This window comes from Sciurus vulgaris (genome assembly GCF_902686455.1).
Source record: "Sciurus vulgaris genome assembly, chromosome: 1".
In the NCBI taxonomy this organism is placed as follows: domain Eukaryota; kingdom Metazoa; phylum Chordata; class Mammalia; order Rodentia; family Sciuridae; genus Sciurus; species Sciurus vulgaris.
Genome location: NC_136461.1, coordinates 176,486,044 through 176,502,963, shown reverse-complemented (window position 1 = coordinate 176,502,963; position 16,920 = coordinate 176,486,044). Strand labels below are relative to the sequence as shown.

Here is a 16,920-nt window from a genome sequence, read left to right as displayed (position 1 = left end):
GTAGGGAGTAGAAGAGTAGGGTGGAGCAGGATTGTTAAGTGATCCAGATAACTGGCCACTGAGTTAAGATGTGCTCTGTAGTAACTAAGAAGCTAAAAGAGTCTTAGAGAAGGGATGTGATGAGGTTGTTTTTAAGGAGGTGAATTCTGTTGGCATCATGGGAGAAAGATTTGTCAAGGAAAACAATCTAGAGTCAGTTATGAATATGGTAAGATAGTTAAAGAATGAATTTTGAGGATCTCAGAAAGCAGAGGCAGTGGTGACAGGAAGGAAAGAGTCTGAAAGGAATTTGAGACAAATGCAGCACTCCTTTACTACTGACTTGTTTGATGAGAGAAAGGGAGAAGTTGAGGAGAACTCCCAGGTTCCCATGCCTCTAGTACAGGGTGGGTGGTGGACGTCATTCATTTATATGGGGGCTGCAGATGAGGTGCAGCTTTGCAGGAGGTGATGAATTTGTTTTGGAGATGTTATGGTGCTTGGTATAGTGCCTGTCTATCCAGTTAGCTTTTTAGGTGAGTCTGGGGATAGATGAAAAAAATGTATAAAAGCATGGTGCTTTAGTGGATGTAGTCGCTGAGGATGAGAGTGGAGCATAATTTGAATTAAGGGACAAGGGCAGAATCTGTGGTGTAGGGGAGTGCATTGTGGTATAAGAGAGATGGAGACAGTAGTCAAGGAGGTAGAAGGAAAACCAGTAGAGAGTAGTGACCTGTGAACAAGGGAGAGAATAGGTTCCAGAAAAAATGAACGGAAGCGAATGATGTGAAGAGTTTAAAGAGAAGGTGGATTGACTAAATTGTTGATTTGATATTTGTGCATTTGTAGCTGTTAGTGAAAGATGATAAGATGAAACATATACCATCTGAGAGTTTACTTTATCTTGAGGAGTTCTGAAGGAAAGGATAATTTGGATGTTTGTTGTGGGTATGGTCAGGGGTCACATTTAGTATGTATGTGGTTTATCTTTAAATAAGCAAGGACTTTTCTTTCTCTTAAGAAGGGAGGAGGTGAGAGTGATGCTTTCATTAAGTAAATCTAGAGGTAGGAATATTCAGGAAGCCTCTATCCAAGGGCTGTTTTTTGTTTGTTTGTTTGTTTTTGATGAGTAGGAGATGAAGTCGGGAGCAGAGTAATCACAGTTGAGTTTGAGCATTTCTTTTGCACTGGTCCCTGCTGTGTATTTGTCCTCCCCCCATATGTGTATAATATCCACTTTAGAGGTGAAAGGTTGGTTCACAGAAATTACGTAATTTACCTGAAGCCTCTAACTTGGTATGTGTTGGATTCATGTTTTGGACTCATTTGGTCTGATCATTTTAACCATGGGATTGAGAGAGAATGAGGTAGAAAAAGTAAGATTCAGTGCAGCTGTCACAGAGAAAGTCAACAGTGGTTTTCAGATACCCATGGTGAAGGAAGAGAGGAATTGATCACTTAGAGAATTTCAAATCCAGTCTCTTTACTGTCCCCCCATAGAAGCACTTGAAGACGAGAGCTGACTGGTACAGGTGAAATGGAAGATTAAAATTAATGTTTTTTTCTGTACAAGGTATAATTTTTTGTTAGTATATAATATAAATCTTGGTAGACCATACAAATTTTATCTGAGCCCTATAACCCATCTAACACATAGATTGGTGAAATTTGGCAGAAAACCAGAAAAACACAATTAGTTTAGTATATAGAATTCAAGGAGAAAAGTAGTGTATAGACCAAAAGGAAAATATACAACCTAAGATCTGTTATTGGCATGTTTTGCTCTGAGATTTCTGGTTAGCTTCATGTCTGTAGTCCGTGGTCTTATTTTTAAAAAATTATCATTTGTATTGATTTACTTTTATTGTCCAAGCTTCCAAGCTTTTTATAATTTAATTGCATCCCAGTTCATCACATACATTTTATCTTTAAAGTTAATGAACTTACACCTTAAAAAACAAAATAAAAACATTTGTTTCAGCAGGTTCAAAGAGTCAGGAAGAAATAGGGATGGAATTTAGGAATCTTCTCTTTTGACATTTGATAGTCCTTCAACTCCTTATTCTGGGTTTTTTTATTTATTTGTTTGTTTTTTGCTTTACTCATTTAACATTTATTGAGCACCTACTTCTTTGTGAACATTCTGGATATACAGTGCTGAAAAAGACAAGTTTATATTTGTGTGAAATAAATAGGTAAACTTAATAAGTCATAAAATGCTGTTACTTCAAGAGTAGGATCAGGAGCCAGAATGTTGAGAGTGGTGGTTTTGTAGAGTATGGTTAGAGAAGGTCTCCTTTGAACAGACTTGATTGAGGAGGGAATGAGTTGCCTGAGAAAAAGTAACGCAGGCAGAGAGAATAACAGGGATAGTGGTGCTAGGGTGAAGTCCTGATGGACATGGTCTAGGAACAGGAAGAAGGATATTGTGACTGGAGTTCATGGAGGGAACCAGAGCCTTATATGGGGACCTTGTGCTAAAGACACTGTGATAGCTGTGGCTTATGTTTTCACATAATAAATCTAGATTTGATTTAGTGATTATCGTGACAGTGTTCAAACCAGTAGACTTGGTAATTTGTATGTTTACAGTGTGGTATTATTTTTACTTTATAGGATGGAACCAAATTTATTTGTATTGGGGCTCTGTATTCTGAACTTCTGGCTGTCAGCAGTAAAGGAGAACTTTATCAGTGGAAATGGAGTGAATCTGAGCCTTATAGAAATGCCCAGGTATTTTGTTAAATTAAATCTTGCATTGAATAGCTCTACATATCAACATATAAAACAGTAATCATTTTTCTTATGCTTTCAAAGAATCCTTCATTACATCATCCACGAGCAACATTTTTGGGGTTAACCAATGAAAAGATAGTCCTCCTGTCTGCAAATAGCATAAGAGCAACTGTAGCTACAGAAAATAACAAGGTAGGAGTCACTTTGCATTAATAAACATTTCATGCTTAAATTCTTGGTTTTCTTTCTCTTCTTGCTCCTTTTCATCTTTTCATTTTCTTTCTCTCTAACTGGGTCCATAAATACAACGTGTCTCAAACTTTAAGAAAGTGGTCCAGTGTCGTCGTCTTTTTTTTGGAAGGCTGGGAGATTAGTTTATGCTATAATTCAACTTTAAAAGTAGTTTTCTACTTTAAGAAAAGAAAAAAATATTCAAGAAAAGTGGAAGAGAAGGGAAATACTTCCTGTCAAGGGAAAGCAGGAAAGTTGAAAAAGGTATAGTGTGAGAAAATATAGATATTATACTGTAAATGATCAGTTTGACTTTGAAGTCCCTAATTCTATTAAAAATTGTAAAAGCAAATGTTTAGTTTCAGTTAAGTCTTAAAGGTGGCCTTAGATATTCATTTAGATAGCTGCTATTTTAATTTACATGTGAAGAAAGTATTTTAATTTCTAGTATTACTAAGAACCTGTTCTCTAATACAGTGTTTAGCTCAAAACATTTTAGAACTCTAGATCATAAAGTATGTATGCCTTACTCCAGTTTGATCACAGTTCTTTTGGAAAGATTACCTGTTTTAGTTTAAATCTCTTTTAACATTTTATTCTTTAGGTTGCTACATGGGTGGATGAAACTTTAAGTTCTGTGGCTTCTAAATTAGAACACACTGCACAGACTTACTCTGAACTTCAAGGAGAACGGATAGTTTCTTTACATTGCTGTGCTCTGTATACTTGCGCCCAGCTGGAGAACAATTTGTATTGGTGGTAAGTATGTAGGGAGGAGGAATTTCTTTCAGTGAATATTTTTATGTGCGTGGAGGCCTGCTTTGAGGAGTGGAATACTAACATGAGATGGTCAATACTTTGTAGAAATAGAAATTTCAATTTAGAGCATAGTTAACTTAAACAAAAAACTTGATAAATTTATAAAAACAAGGTATACTTAGTGACTATATTTTAAAATTTATGATAGTATAAAGTAGAATAAAAAATCATCTAGAATTAATTGTATGTACCAAAGATAACTGCTGCTAACATTTGGGGCATTTTTCATCTTTTCCCCCCTGTGTACATAAATATGTACTTTTTTTTTTTCCAACTGTTTTTAAACAGTTGGAAGCATAGCATATAGAATACTTCACAATTTTAATTTCAGAGTATTCTCTTCCTTATTTAATTGTAGTTTTAATGTTAGAAGGTATCTAAATTTATTTTATTTGTATCTTAACAGTAAATTTATGTTGACAAATATATAGGGGAGTCTCCTGATGAAATGTAATGATTTTGAAGAAAAATATCCATTGATATAGCTTTTTCTATGAAATTTAATCCTAAAAGTTTAATAAAGCTGGATCCAGTTATGTATTAAATTTTAACAAGTTGTACATGTTAGTAGTATTCTGAGGCAAAACATGGAGAAGGAATATACCAAATTTTAAATGACAGTGTATGTGTAATTTCAGATTTATTTTATGGACTTGGTTGCTGCTTATTTGACGAATTTATGGTTTTCCTTTCCAGGGGTGTAGTTCCTTTTAGTCAAAGGAAGAAAATGTTAGAGAAAGCTAGAGCAAAAAATAAAAAGCCCAAATCCAGTGCTGGTATTTCCTCCATGCCGAACATCACTGTTGGTACCCAGGTAAGGGGTTAGAATTAAGAAGTAAGCCTGTTCGAAGGGACGTCATGTCTCTCAAAATCACTTTCCTCTTTTGTAAGCAATTTCTGTATAAGCAGTTTAATAGATGTGTATTATGTGAAGGATCAGGTTCTAGTAGCATTATTCATTTTTCTTCAAATGAGTAACATTTTACAGATTCAGGCCTCATGTCAGTGGTTTTCCTATGAGTCACACTTCCTATATTGCCTCATTTTAAGAATCAGTTGGTACTTTTTAAATGCAGAGCCTGGAGTCATCCTTACGAAAAATATTTCAGTTTGTCCTGGTGGTAGGACCAGGCAACTTTGTGTTTAACAGAGAGTCCAGGTGATTCTTATAACTGAACATTTTGTTTAAAAATATTGTTATCTAATATTGTTAGGAGGTAGAAGTCTTTGTCAAATCCCTGCATTTACATATATTTCTAGTTTTTGAGTCTGAGATGCTTATAAGCTCCTTTGTTTTATTCTGGGTGATTTTTCTATTACTTCATTGGTTCTCAAAGTGTGGTTCAGAGACTATTGCTGATCCCTTGCCCCTTTCAGGGAGTTCGGAGAGCCCCTTCTTTTCCAAGTTCCTGTCTCATTAAAGGTAAATTATCTCCATGTACTGAAGTCAAAGTACCATTGAATCAGGTTGAATGTAGAAGCAGATGTGAGAATTCAGTAGTCTTGTATTCAACATGACATTAATAGATTTGTAAAAAATGTGAACAAGGCCACTTTTCTCATTCTTTCTTTTGCAATTCCAGTTATATTTTCATAAAGTTGTTTTATATTAACATGGGATTTTACTATGTTAATGAATTAAAATCTTTCTTTTTTCTTTTCTACCTAACTACCTACCTACCTACCCACCCACCCACCAAACCTATCAGATCAACCTAGGCCTCACACATGCTAGACAAACATTCTACCACTGAGCTCTTATTTTGAGACAAGGTCTTACTAAGTTGCCCAGGATGCCTTGACTTGAACTTGAGATCCCTGTTTCACCATCCCTGGTAGCTGGGTTTATAGATATGTGCTACCATGCCTGGCTTAGCAAAAATATCTCAGTTTTAGTTACTATTATATTATATTACTGATTATTTCAAACTAGATACCACTCACATAAACAAGGGACTTGGGATACTCATTAATATTTAATAGTGAAAAAGGGTCTTAATGGTAAGAGTTTAAAGACTTTTTATTTTTGGAGCCTGGTGGAAGCTCATCTTCAGGGTAAAACAGTGTTTATATGTTATAGCAAGTACAGTGATGAATATATTTATAATCCTAAAAACTTATGATGGATTTTATTACATAATGTGGTGCTAATTTCCTCATCTAGCATTTTTATTTCAGATTTTTTTTTATCACCTCCGAAAGGTATTATCACCTATTCCCTGTTTTAGAAAGTAGTCACTACTTGAGTTAATTTTTTCCCAAACCCAACTTAAATGTACACAATTCTTTTTGTTGTGACTTTTCTTGTTTTGAAGTTTTTGTTTTTGCTTTTGTCCTACTCATGGTTTTCTGATTGATTATTTTTGGCTTTCCACCTAGAAAGGTCTTAGTACTTACCCACTTATTCTGGACATTATTACTCTTCTTTCATTATTTATGTAAGTTACTTTGAACAGGGTGGTTGCCCTACCCCCACCAGGATTCCCTTTTCTCCTATTTTGTCCAAATACTGATTTCTGTTGTTCTCATAAGTTCCTTGTCAACTATACTCACATAATACAGTAAGATACTAATACTCTGCTAATATTGTAGGCGGAGAGGGCAGAAAAAATAGAGATGCACTGCAGAAAGAAAAGCTTTAAAGAAAGTAGCTTGGTATTACTACATTGCTGAAAGATACACCATATTAAAATACCTTCGTGAAGGATAGAGTTTCTTTTAAAGCTTTAGAAAACTGAGTTTAACACAGCCACAACAAAAGTAAAGTATTCATGTGTTAACATCAGAAAGGGCTGTTGGTCACTTAGAGTATTCAGCTCTGTCACAGAAAGTAATCGTAAAAAATAATGTATTTAGCAAATATTCATTGTATAGCTTGATATGCTAGACTCCAGCTACACTCCTCCTTATCTTTCAGATACATTTATTTTTACAGAAAGATATTAGTAAATAACTCATTATAGCATGCAACATTTCTCTTTCAGTTACAGTCTTATTTCTTATCGAATCTTTTTCAGGCTTTAAACTTACACTAGTCTTTTCTGAAAATTTCTGAATGAAATTTTCCTTGAAGTCACAGCTAAGCGGAACATACTTTCCCAAGTAGCTTGCTTTTAGGAACTATCATCTCTGCCACAGAGCTCCACAGTTAGTGATGCACTAACAGTTCTTTAGTAGAACTGCAACTCTAAGCCAATGTTTACATCTCCCATACTTCTCAAATGTACCACCATTGTCCTGTCTCTCTTGTCTCTCTCCAAAAACATGATATTGATATTTGACACTGGTCAAGCATAAGATCATTATTAGTTACTGGACAATCAGACATAATATAGGTAAGACTAGCTGGTTGGGGACCTCAAAAGTGATCTCCACAGGTAATGTTCATGTTTCAGATGGAGCTGTTTGTGGTATGTTTAACAGTGCCATGTACAACCTTTGGTTTTTAGTATGTAACCTAAGGTTAGTCCCCAACAGTGAGAATTTTATAGCTTATTGACTCCTGCACTTAAGCTCCGGATCCTAACCACTACATGTTTTTTCCACATTTTTTCTTGGTACATTATTGTTGTACATCATGATGGAATTTGTTGTTACATATTCACACATGACACACAATATAACAATATCTACATATTATTTTTAAGAGAAAAATTGCATGTCCACTAAGCTTTTGGCTAGTACAGAACAAGAGTCTTCTGGGGGAAGCAAACATCCATAGGAATGAAGTTAATAGAGCCTGTGTTAGGTTTGTGAGTTAAGAAGGAAAATAATTTCAAATTGGGAAACAGAATATAATTGTTTGATACTGGAGATTGAACTCAGGGGCACTTAACCACTGAGCCACATCCCCAGCCCTATTTTGTATTTTATTTAGAGATAGGCTCTCACTGAGTTGCTTAGCACCTCACCGTAGCTGAGGCTGACTTTGAACTCTTGATCCTCCTGCCTCAGCCTCCTGAGCTGCTGGGATTACAGACTTGTGCCACTGCACCAGCTGTTTCCTTTTTTATTTAACCCTATTTAGTTTCTTCTCTGTTGTTGCTGTTTAGTTTCTTTTTAGTACAATGGTTATTTGCTGCATGAATTTTTTAGGTTTTTTTTTCTTGGAGATCATTAAGTTGGTGCTTTTTCAACCTTACTAATTGTGTAAGATTGTACTGGAGTACCTAGGAAACAATCCTTTTATGTGTTGCCTTTCCATACATTTAAGACAGTTCCAGTTTGTTTTAAAGTTATGCTATCTTGATGGAGGGTTTTTTGACTTGCTAGGTATGCTTAAGAAATAATCCTCTGTATCACGCTGGAGCAGTTGCATTTTCAATTAGTGCTGGAATTCCTAAAGTTGGTGTCTTAATGGAGTCCGTTTGGAATATGAATGACAGCTGTAGATTTCAGCTTAGATCTCCTGAAAGCCTGAAAAGCATGGAAAAAGCTAGCAAAACTACTGAAACTAAGTAAGTATTATACCCTATGCTTTAATATCAGTTCCTTATTTGCTGTGTATATCTATGGGGTTAATCAAAGGAGATGTAGAAATATATAGTGATCTAGAAATCCGGAATTGCTAACAATTGCTGTTTTCAGCCTACTTAATATTTGTATATTAAATTTGTTCTTGATGGTTGGCAGAATGGCAGAGTGGTGTTCCTCTTTTTTGATGTCCTTTTTGTCATTAGATTGTGTTCCTCGTGGGAGTTATATAAGTGGCAGTTATAATGTGTTCAGCCTTATTTTTAGGCCTCTTCTCTCCCTGTGTAAATCATTTAATATCTATCTAATGCTTTTCTTGAATCAGGGTTTTACATGTACTGGGATGGGAATTCTGTAGAAGATTTATGAACTTTTTGTATGTTGGAGGGATATATGAACAGAAATACCACAGACTTTTATCTAGTCCCCTATTCTGGAACTCCTTTATTATTTCAAAGGCAATAGAAATTTTAATATCTAAGCTTTAAAAAACAGTGGCTCATCTTTAAAAATATTTGTATTGTAATTTGGTGGTTTAATACATGAACTAAAACTCTTTAATGAACTTGTTAACTAACTTTTAATATCTTTCTCTCTCTTCTCTCTCTCTTTTTGGTACTGGGGTGCTAAACCACTGAGCCATATCCCCAGCCCTGTTTGTATATTTTATTTAGAGACATCTCACTGAGTTGCTTAGGGCCTCCCTAAGTTACTGAGTCTGGCTGTGAACTCTGGATTCCCCTGCCTCAGCCTCCCAAGCCACTGGGATTACAGGCATGCGCCACTGTGCCTGGCAGTAACTTTTAATATTAAAAAATATCTGACCATTAACATGGAAAGAGCAGTAGTATCACATTCCATAAATAACATTTTAAACAATTTGTTTTATTTTTTCCTTAAGTGTATGCAGTCATTGAAAAATGATTGATGGTTGTGCCATATATAAAAGTTTTCTAAATTCTGAAAATTTTTAGTTTGCTTTCTATTCATGCTCAAACAAGTATAATTATAAATTTACTAGCTTTATCACTGCTGTTTCTCCTAATATTAAAAGTGCAAACCGAAATTCAGAAATAGGGATTTCTGTTAAGTTAAAAACACAATGTATAACCAAAGTTTTATATTTCATGCTTAATTGGTTTTTAAAGTGTTCTTTCTTTCTTTTTAAGATTGAGGCTTTCCTGCTATAATTGCATTGATTTTTGTGCTAAAAGTAACAAGACACATTTTCATTCTTTTACGAATTTTGTAAAGACCATTTGATGTGAACAAATGTAAACTATAAAAAGATTAGACTATTATGTTTAAGTCCTGTAACTCAGTGAAGCTTTTCAAGATCTTTGAAATTGGCCATCTGTATTAGTAAACTTTGTAAGAGTTAAGTGAATTAAATGTCAAGAGCATAGTCATTTTCATGTCACTAACACTGTTCACTGCCATTCACTGAAAGACCTTCCACTTTAAGGTATGCTGTTGGCAAGTCAGTATTGGCTTTGTCCCTAGCATCACAGGATTTGTGGAGCAGCCAGCATTGTTGACAGCATGCCTCTGTTGTGCACTCCTTGGGAAAATAATATTGGTTTTCTTTTGGATTATTTCTAAACTCAGGTGAAGTTCTTAGTGAAAGTAATAGAAGGTCAGAGGGTTAAGATTATTACCCACATTTTAATATATGTATCAGAATGAAATAGCAATTAAAAAATATTTTTTGTAGTGATAGATAGACAGAATACCTTTACATTTATTTTTATGGTGTCCTAAGGATTGAACCCACTGCCTCACACATGCTAGGCAAGGGCTCTGCCACTGAGCTACAGCCCCAGCCCCTGAAATAACAAATTTTTAACAAGTCATTTTTGTGACTAAAAATCGACTTCTGTCTTTTAATAAAAAACATTTGTTTTTTCCAGCTGAAGAATATTATTTGGTTGCTGTAGTTAACTTCTTATTAGAGCACTAGTGAAATAGCTCATTGAAGAGGCATAGTTTATTAATCCTATCACCAGATGGTTTACGTGTAGTTTTTTAAACTAGTATAAGTAGAGTTCCTTCTTCAAACTAAGAAATTGATGACCTACTCAGCTCTTTACTTATTTGCATTTATCATGTATTGAAGTTAAATTGCTATAAATCCGTGTTTAGTTTTGTAGTATGAAACTGCTTTGCTCAACAGGCTTATGATAAAGCTCTGTTAAGATTAACTTTCGTTGTTCTTCCTAGATAAAGCTTATCTCATCATTGTCCCAAATTATTTAGTTTTGTATGGTATAGTTACTCTACATTAAAAAGTTAGTTGAAAGCAAGCCCTGTGTACCCTTTTCAGTGTACTGTCTTAAAATTATGCCATTTAACGAGAGTTTTAATTATTTTATTCTTTTACAAGAATAAACTTAATTCATTATTTGAAAAGTTTCTGTTACTTTATTTTCCTAATTATAAGGAGAATCTTGTTTCTTATTGTAGGCCTGAAAGTAAGCAGGAACCAGTGAAAACAGAAATGGGTCCTCCACCATCTCCAGCATCTACCTGTAGTGATGCATCCTCAATTGCCAGCAGTGCATCAATGCCATACAGTAAGTTTTATATGTAGTCTTTATTGGTCAGAGTAAAGTCCCAAGTAGACAGCTATGCTCTGTTCGTTTCTGACTGCAATCAATTTGTACCAGTGTTTAAGTATCTTTTCATAGAGGTGTGTTATCACTAGTGGTTTGTTTGTTTGGGTGTTGTGGGGTTTTTTGCACAGGTTTATTTAAATGGAAAATTAGTATTTATAGTGTTGACCATTTCTGTTTTTGAGAATTGCAGTTTTTTAAAAATATGCAAAATTCATTATAATGGAAATAACTGCCTTTAACCAGAATGTTTTGACTTATTTTGTAAGTTAGTTATGACTTGGTTAAAAAGGATTTGTAGCATTTTTAAACATAGATGTACCATGGGTTTAAATAATTTTTTAAAAGCTCCTCAAAATTTAAGATTCTGATATTTATCCAATAGTTTTAATAACAGTCTAGCAGATCTTCCTTTTTAAACTTTAGTTAACCCTAATTTTGAGAGTCCAAAATATATTCTTTTGTTCTTTACAATTGTTTATAATTTGTAGTAGTATTAGAATAGTTAGACATTGACAGTTAACAGTTCTTTACTATGAATTTATTTGAGGTAGCAGTTGGTTCATCAAACACCAGTTCAGAAAGGAGTAGTTCATAAAAATGTTTTTTTAGAAACTTGTTATGTATCCCTTTAAAAATGCTCATTCTTCATATATTTAGATGAAATCTATAAAGTCTCTTTTACATTTTCTTTTTGGTACTTACCATTTTGTTGTTGTCTAAGAACGACGTCGGTCAACCCCTGCCCCGAAAGAAGAGGAAAAGGTGAACGAAGAGCAGTGGTCTCTTCGGGAAGTCGTTTTTGTGGAAGATGTTAAGAATGTTCCTGTTGGCAAGGTTTGTTCAAAATATCTAAGAATTAGTTACTAACAGAAGCATAACAATGTTGATTACCCAGGGATTTAAGTTTGGGGTCTGCGAACCTTTTCTTCAAGGCTGCTTTATTTATCACCTTTAGTGGTTGCTTTCATCCCATTCCTGAATCTGATCTAGGCAGAGATCTTCTCTGTCCCTGACCGATGGAGAGATGTTGCTTTGCCTTGATTATTTATGGTGATATGTTGCTTTTCTTTCTTTTTTATTTTAATATGTTATTTTGGGATAATTGTACATTTACAGGGTATTTGCACTCATAGATACATAACTTTGATACAGGTAATTCTTCCCAACCATTAGTATAAATGGAGATCTTCTATAACAGAAAATTTTTCCTTAACACAGAAAAGTCTTAATGCATTCACTGAGTCACCTTCCACCTTTTCCTCTCTCCCTCCTGAAGAGGGTTTTTCCTTCTAAGAAGCCAATTAAGTAGAGACTATCAGCTAGAATGCCATTCATTTCATCTTTTCTCAACATTTACTTAAAGTGTACCTACAACTATGGAATATCTGAAAAGTAAAGGTTTTCCTGATTGCTTTTTAGTTTGCAAACTGTTCTTTTCATTTTACTTAGGAAGGAGCAAACACACCATGCTTTGCAGTTTACAAAGACCTTTCTTATAAGACCTTTCATCAGCTATAGTTTATGAACAGGTATTTTCTTCTGAGGAGTTCTCACTGCTCAAAATCAAATGTTCTGTTTTCTAGTCCTGTTCTTGTCTTTATGTGCATTGCTGACCTCCTCCCTGTTTTGATGACTACCGTAGCCACTAGTTACATATATATATAGCTATTTAAATTTATTCATATTAAGTGATATTAAAAATTCAGCTCCTCTGTCATATTAACTCCATTTCAAGTGCTCAGGAGAGCTTAGGGCTATTGGACAGTACAGATGTAAAACATATACCATCATCAAAGACATTGTGCCAGACAGTGCTGCTTTAAACTAATGAGGAGGGAAGGTGAAAGAATTTCGTTGGTTCTATGTAGGGGTTTCTCTCCCCTTTTTCTTCCAGTGAGTTGCTAAACTTTCAAATGGCAGTCACTACATGGGTCAGTTTTTTGAGCTTCGAATATAGACACCAACACAGCATAGCTTTAGTGGATTGCATCCAAGTTAATTTTATAATTTGATGATTATTGAGAAAATAAGGAATTAATTGCCTTAAGTGTTAAATTAGTTCAAAGAGTAGAATTTGTGCACTGATTTTATATAAACTATTGTTAATTTTCAGTGTATTTGCCTATACTTTTAGGTGCTAAAAGTCGATGGTGCCTATGTTGCTGTAAAATTTCCAGGAACATCCAGTAATACAAACTGTCAAAGCAGCTCTGGTCCAGATGCTGACCCTTCTTCTCTCCTGCAGGATTGTAGATTACTTAGAATTGATGAACTGCAGGTAAGTATAGAGGAATTGTTCAGCAGGTGAATATTGGGACTGACTTCTTGAGTATGTTACAGTGTTTGAGGGCAGAATTCCTTTTGTGTGTTTCAGGTTGTCAAAACTGGTGGAACTCCAAAAGTTCCTGACTGTTTTCAGAGGACTCCTAAAAAGCTCTGTATACCTGAAAAAACAGAAATCTTAGCAGTGAATGTAGACTCCAAAGGTAAAGATTATAACTATTTTGTTTAGCATACTATGTATCATATTAATACTGGTGCAATAAATGGGAATAGGATAAATGGTCCCACGTTTGTAATATTATGGAAAAAACATATCTGAATTGATTCACAAATGTGGTCAGAGAAACCAGAATTTGGTAAATACTTACAGGAGGTTAATAAAGATTTATCACAGTTTTTCTTTCCACTATGTGTCTCTGAAGGTGTGCATGCTGTTTTGAAGACTGGAAACTGGGTACGGTACTGTATCTTTGATCTTGCTACAGGAAAAGCTGAACAGGAAAATAATTTTCCTACAAGCAGCATTGCTTTCCTTGGTCAGAATGAGAGGAATGTAGCCATTTTCACTGCTGGACAGGTAGGAGGCTCATTTTTGCTTTTCAAAATGAGATGACACACTGGCATTTCTGTGAAGCTTAGGATTTGTCTCTGGTTTGCTTGATAGTAAACTTTTGAATAATTTAGAATATTCACATTCTAATACAAGGGTTTTTTTTTTTTTAAATCATTAATACTAACATCCAGTTTTGAAATAATTATATTATAAATTCATTTTTGATTGGGAGCCAAACTTCTATTTTTCCCTTTATTTTAGGAATCTCCTATTATTCTTAGAGATGGAAATGGTACTATCTACCCAATGGCCAAAGATTGCATGGGAGGAATAAGGGATCCTGATTGGCTTGATCTTCCACCTATTAGTAGCCTTGGAATGGGCGTGCATTCTTTAATAAATCTTCCTGCCAATTCAACAATCAAAAAGAAAGCTGCTATTATCATCATGGCTGTAGAGGTAACTTTTGAAACTACTTGGCATTTTAATTCAGAGGCTCTAGCTAGATTCCAGGGAAACAATCTTAATAAATCATTCTTTGCCTCTTTCTGTCCTACAGAAGTCATTGTTAGTTGTTGTTAGAACAATGGAGACAAATAAATTGGTGATTGTGGTATAATTTTATTTGAGAAAGGCATGCACAATGTTGAGGGAACATAGAGGGGAGGGATAGAAATCAGATTATGACTTCAAGGGAGGCTTCCTTGAAGAAGTGACACAGGGGCAAAGCTTTGCTTATATAGAGGTAAAGATGGGAGGTGTTACCCAAGGCCAAGAGCAATCTTTGGAGATCTCATTAATATTTTGGGCGAACATGTGTATTATTTCGATATAACAACAAGGCAGAGATGATATTGGTCACTGAGTAGTAACTGAGAAGGCTGGAGAGAGGCACTAGGGTACCTTGTGTGCTAACCAAGGGGCCAGAAGTTTTCCGTGTTGTAGCAGGAGAAATTTAAATTGATATAAAACATAAATGGGTTTTTAAGAAAGATTAGTGATAGCCAGGCAACTCAACAGGCTGAGTCACAAGTTTGAAGCCAGCTTGGGCAAGACCTTGTGTTGAAATGAAGAAACTGGGGTTGTGCGCTGGGGATGTAGTTTATTGGTAGACTGCTTTCCCCACATGCATAAAGCCCTGGATTTCCCCCCCCCCCCCCCAGAAAGGGAGGGAGTGAGGGAAGGAATGTGTGCTTGGTAGTGAGGGCAGCAAACGGCAGGTTTTGGGGGAGAATTTGATGAAGAACAGAAGTTTAGATATCACTTTAAATGATAATAAAGTAATTCAGGTTAGAAACAAGTGAACTTGAACTCTTGGAAATGAGGAAGAGGGGATGGATTTGAGAGAGATCTTAAGGAAGTAGAAGCTACAGAGCTTGGTTACTGGATATCAGCAGTAAATAAAAAGAAGGTGTTTTACATTTCTGATTTGGGTGTGTTTTAGAGAGGAAATATTATAGGAGGAGAAATGCCAGTGGAGTAAAGGAAGAGGATGAGTTTAGTTTTCAACGTGTTGTGCTCGAGTATTTGTTAGATATGAATTTGGAGGCAGTATCACTGGAAGGTATTGCTGTAATTTTAACTGAGGTTGACTTAGATTTTAAAAGGACTCGGCCTCTGCTAAAAGTAGTAGGGTAAAGAGTTGCAATAGGGAAACAAGTTAGGAAGCCATTAAAATAACCCAGGTGGGAGATGATGGTGATTTGCTTAGGAGACAGCTATTAATGATAAATGACTCAATTCTAGATATGTTGGGGGTCAAAGTGAGGAAACAAATGGTTTTGGAAGTAACAAAAAAGTTGCCATTTATTAAGATGAAGACTGTAGAGGTGAAATAGGTTCAGGAGTTGTGGGATATCACCAGGATTTTGGCTTTAGACCTGTGAAGTTGAGAACATATATCAGATATCCAGGAAGAGATGGTGAGTGGAAAGATGTATAAATCTGAAGTCCAGAAAAGACAGGACCTAAGTGGAGAAATGTACCTGGGTGTTGTTGATTAAAGCAATTATCCTGAATAGCTCATCAAGGTCATGGAGAAAAGTTCAAGGACTAAGCCATGGTAATAGCCCTAGCATTTAAATGCGTAGGTGATAAAAGAGAATCAGCATAGAAGACTGGGGAGGAATATCCATAAGGGTTGGGGGCAAATTAGAGTGAGTGGTATCCTGGAGGCCAAATGAAGAGCTTATGTCAGCAGAATGCAGCAATCAATTATCTTCAAATCTCAGGAGAAGTGAGTACTGGTTCTTCACTATTGGATTTTGACTCCATGTAGGTCATTGTTGATAGTGGGGATGAAAGTCTGATTAGAGTGAACTAAGGAGAAAATGGGACGTGACAAACTGGAGACTGATAATCTGAGATTTTCTGTAAAGGATGAAAATAGAGTTTAATAGGGGAACTTATTCACCCCTTATTAGGTTAGAGGTGATAAGCAAACTTTTGCAACTGCATGTAAAACAGACTGAATCGTGCTCCTAAAAGCTACCTGTAAGCTTTTGTTTAGAGACATACACTCATATTCTTAGTTTAGCTTTGATAGTAACCTACTAGACTAATGGTTCCAAACTGTAGTGTCCCAAGAAATAGCCTTCATACTTTAAAATTCTCATTTGGTTGCCTAAAAAGTCAGAGGATTTGTATTAAAGTCCAGATTTGTAGTCATTCTTTAAAAATCAGATGTTCTGATAAGATTGAGTTCCATAACCTATATCATGTGAACAGTATACTGCCCTTTTTAGAGCCTACTACCAATGATCTCTCCAATTCATTGTGGTCCCCGTGACCTACAAGTTTATTGCTGAGTCTGTTAGTTGCCATTTATTATATAGATTGTGTGATCTTTTTTTATACACAGCCTCCTTTACTCATTTATATTACTTTAAATGTAGGCATTTGATTCTATGACCTCTGCACTTTGTCAGCATCTCCACCGGGGGCAGAGATAAAATGTGTGATCATTACCATGGTAGGGATAAAGTCATTATTTATCTTTTATCTTAATGACTAAGGCTTGGCACACAGTAGACCCGAAGAAATGTTTTACTGAACTCCCGGTGCTCTTTGCTATAAGTTGACAAATATATTATACAGTGATAATAGAATGAATTTTTTTGCTTGCAACCCAGCTAAGTGTGGTATTGATAGTCTCAGTGTGATAGTCCATATACAGTCCAACAGGTTGGAAATGAGCTTCCTGTAGAGAAAAGGACTGGCTGGCTGCTTGAA

The 16,920-nt window shown here is 35.4% G+C and overlaps 1 protein-coding gene across 1 annotated transcript in view; it reads left to right on the top strand.

The window, feature by feature from the left end:
- Positions 1 to 16,920, top strand: part of LOC306643471 (E3 ubiquitin-protein ligase UBR5-like) — a 174,176-nt gene that overhangs the window by 68,094 nt on the left and 89,162 nt on the right. The window contains 6 exon segments of the mRNA XM_079109617.1: positions 2,596 to 2,712; positions 2,797 to 2,907; positions 3,551 to 3,705; positions 4,462 to 4,579; positions 8,038 to 8,222; positions 10,702 to 10,811. Coding sequence (XP_078965743.1) covers positions 2,596 to 2,712; positions 2,797 to 2,907; positions 3,551 to 3,705; positions 4,462 to 4,579; positions 8,038 to 8,222; positions 10,702 to 10,811 — 796 coding nt within the window.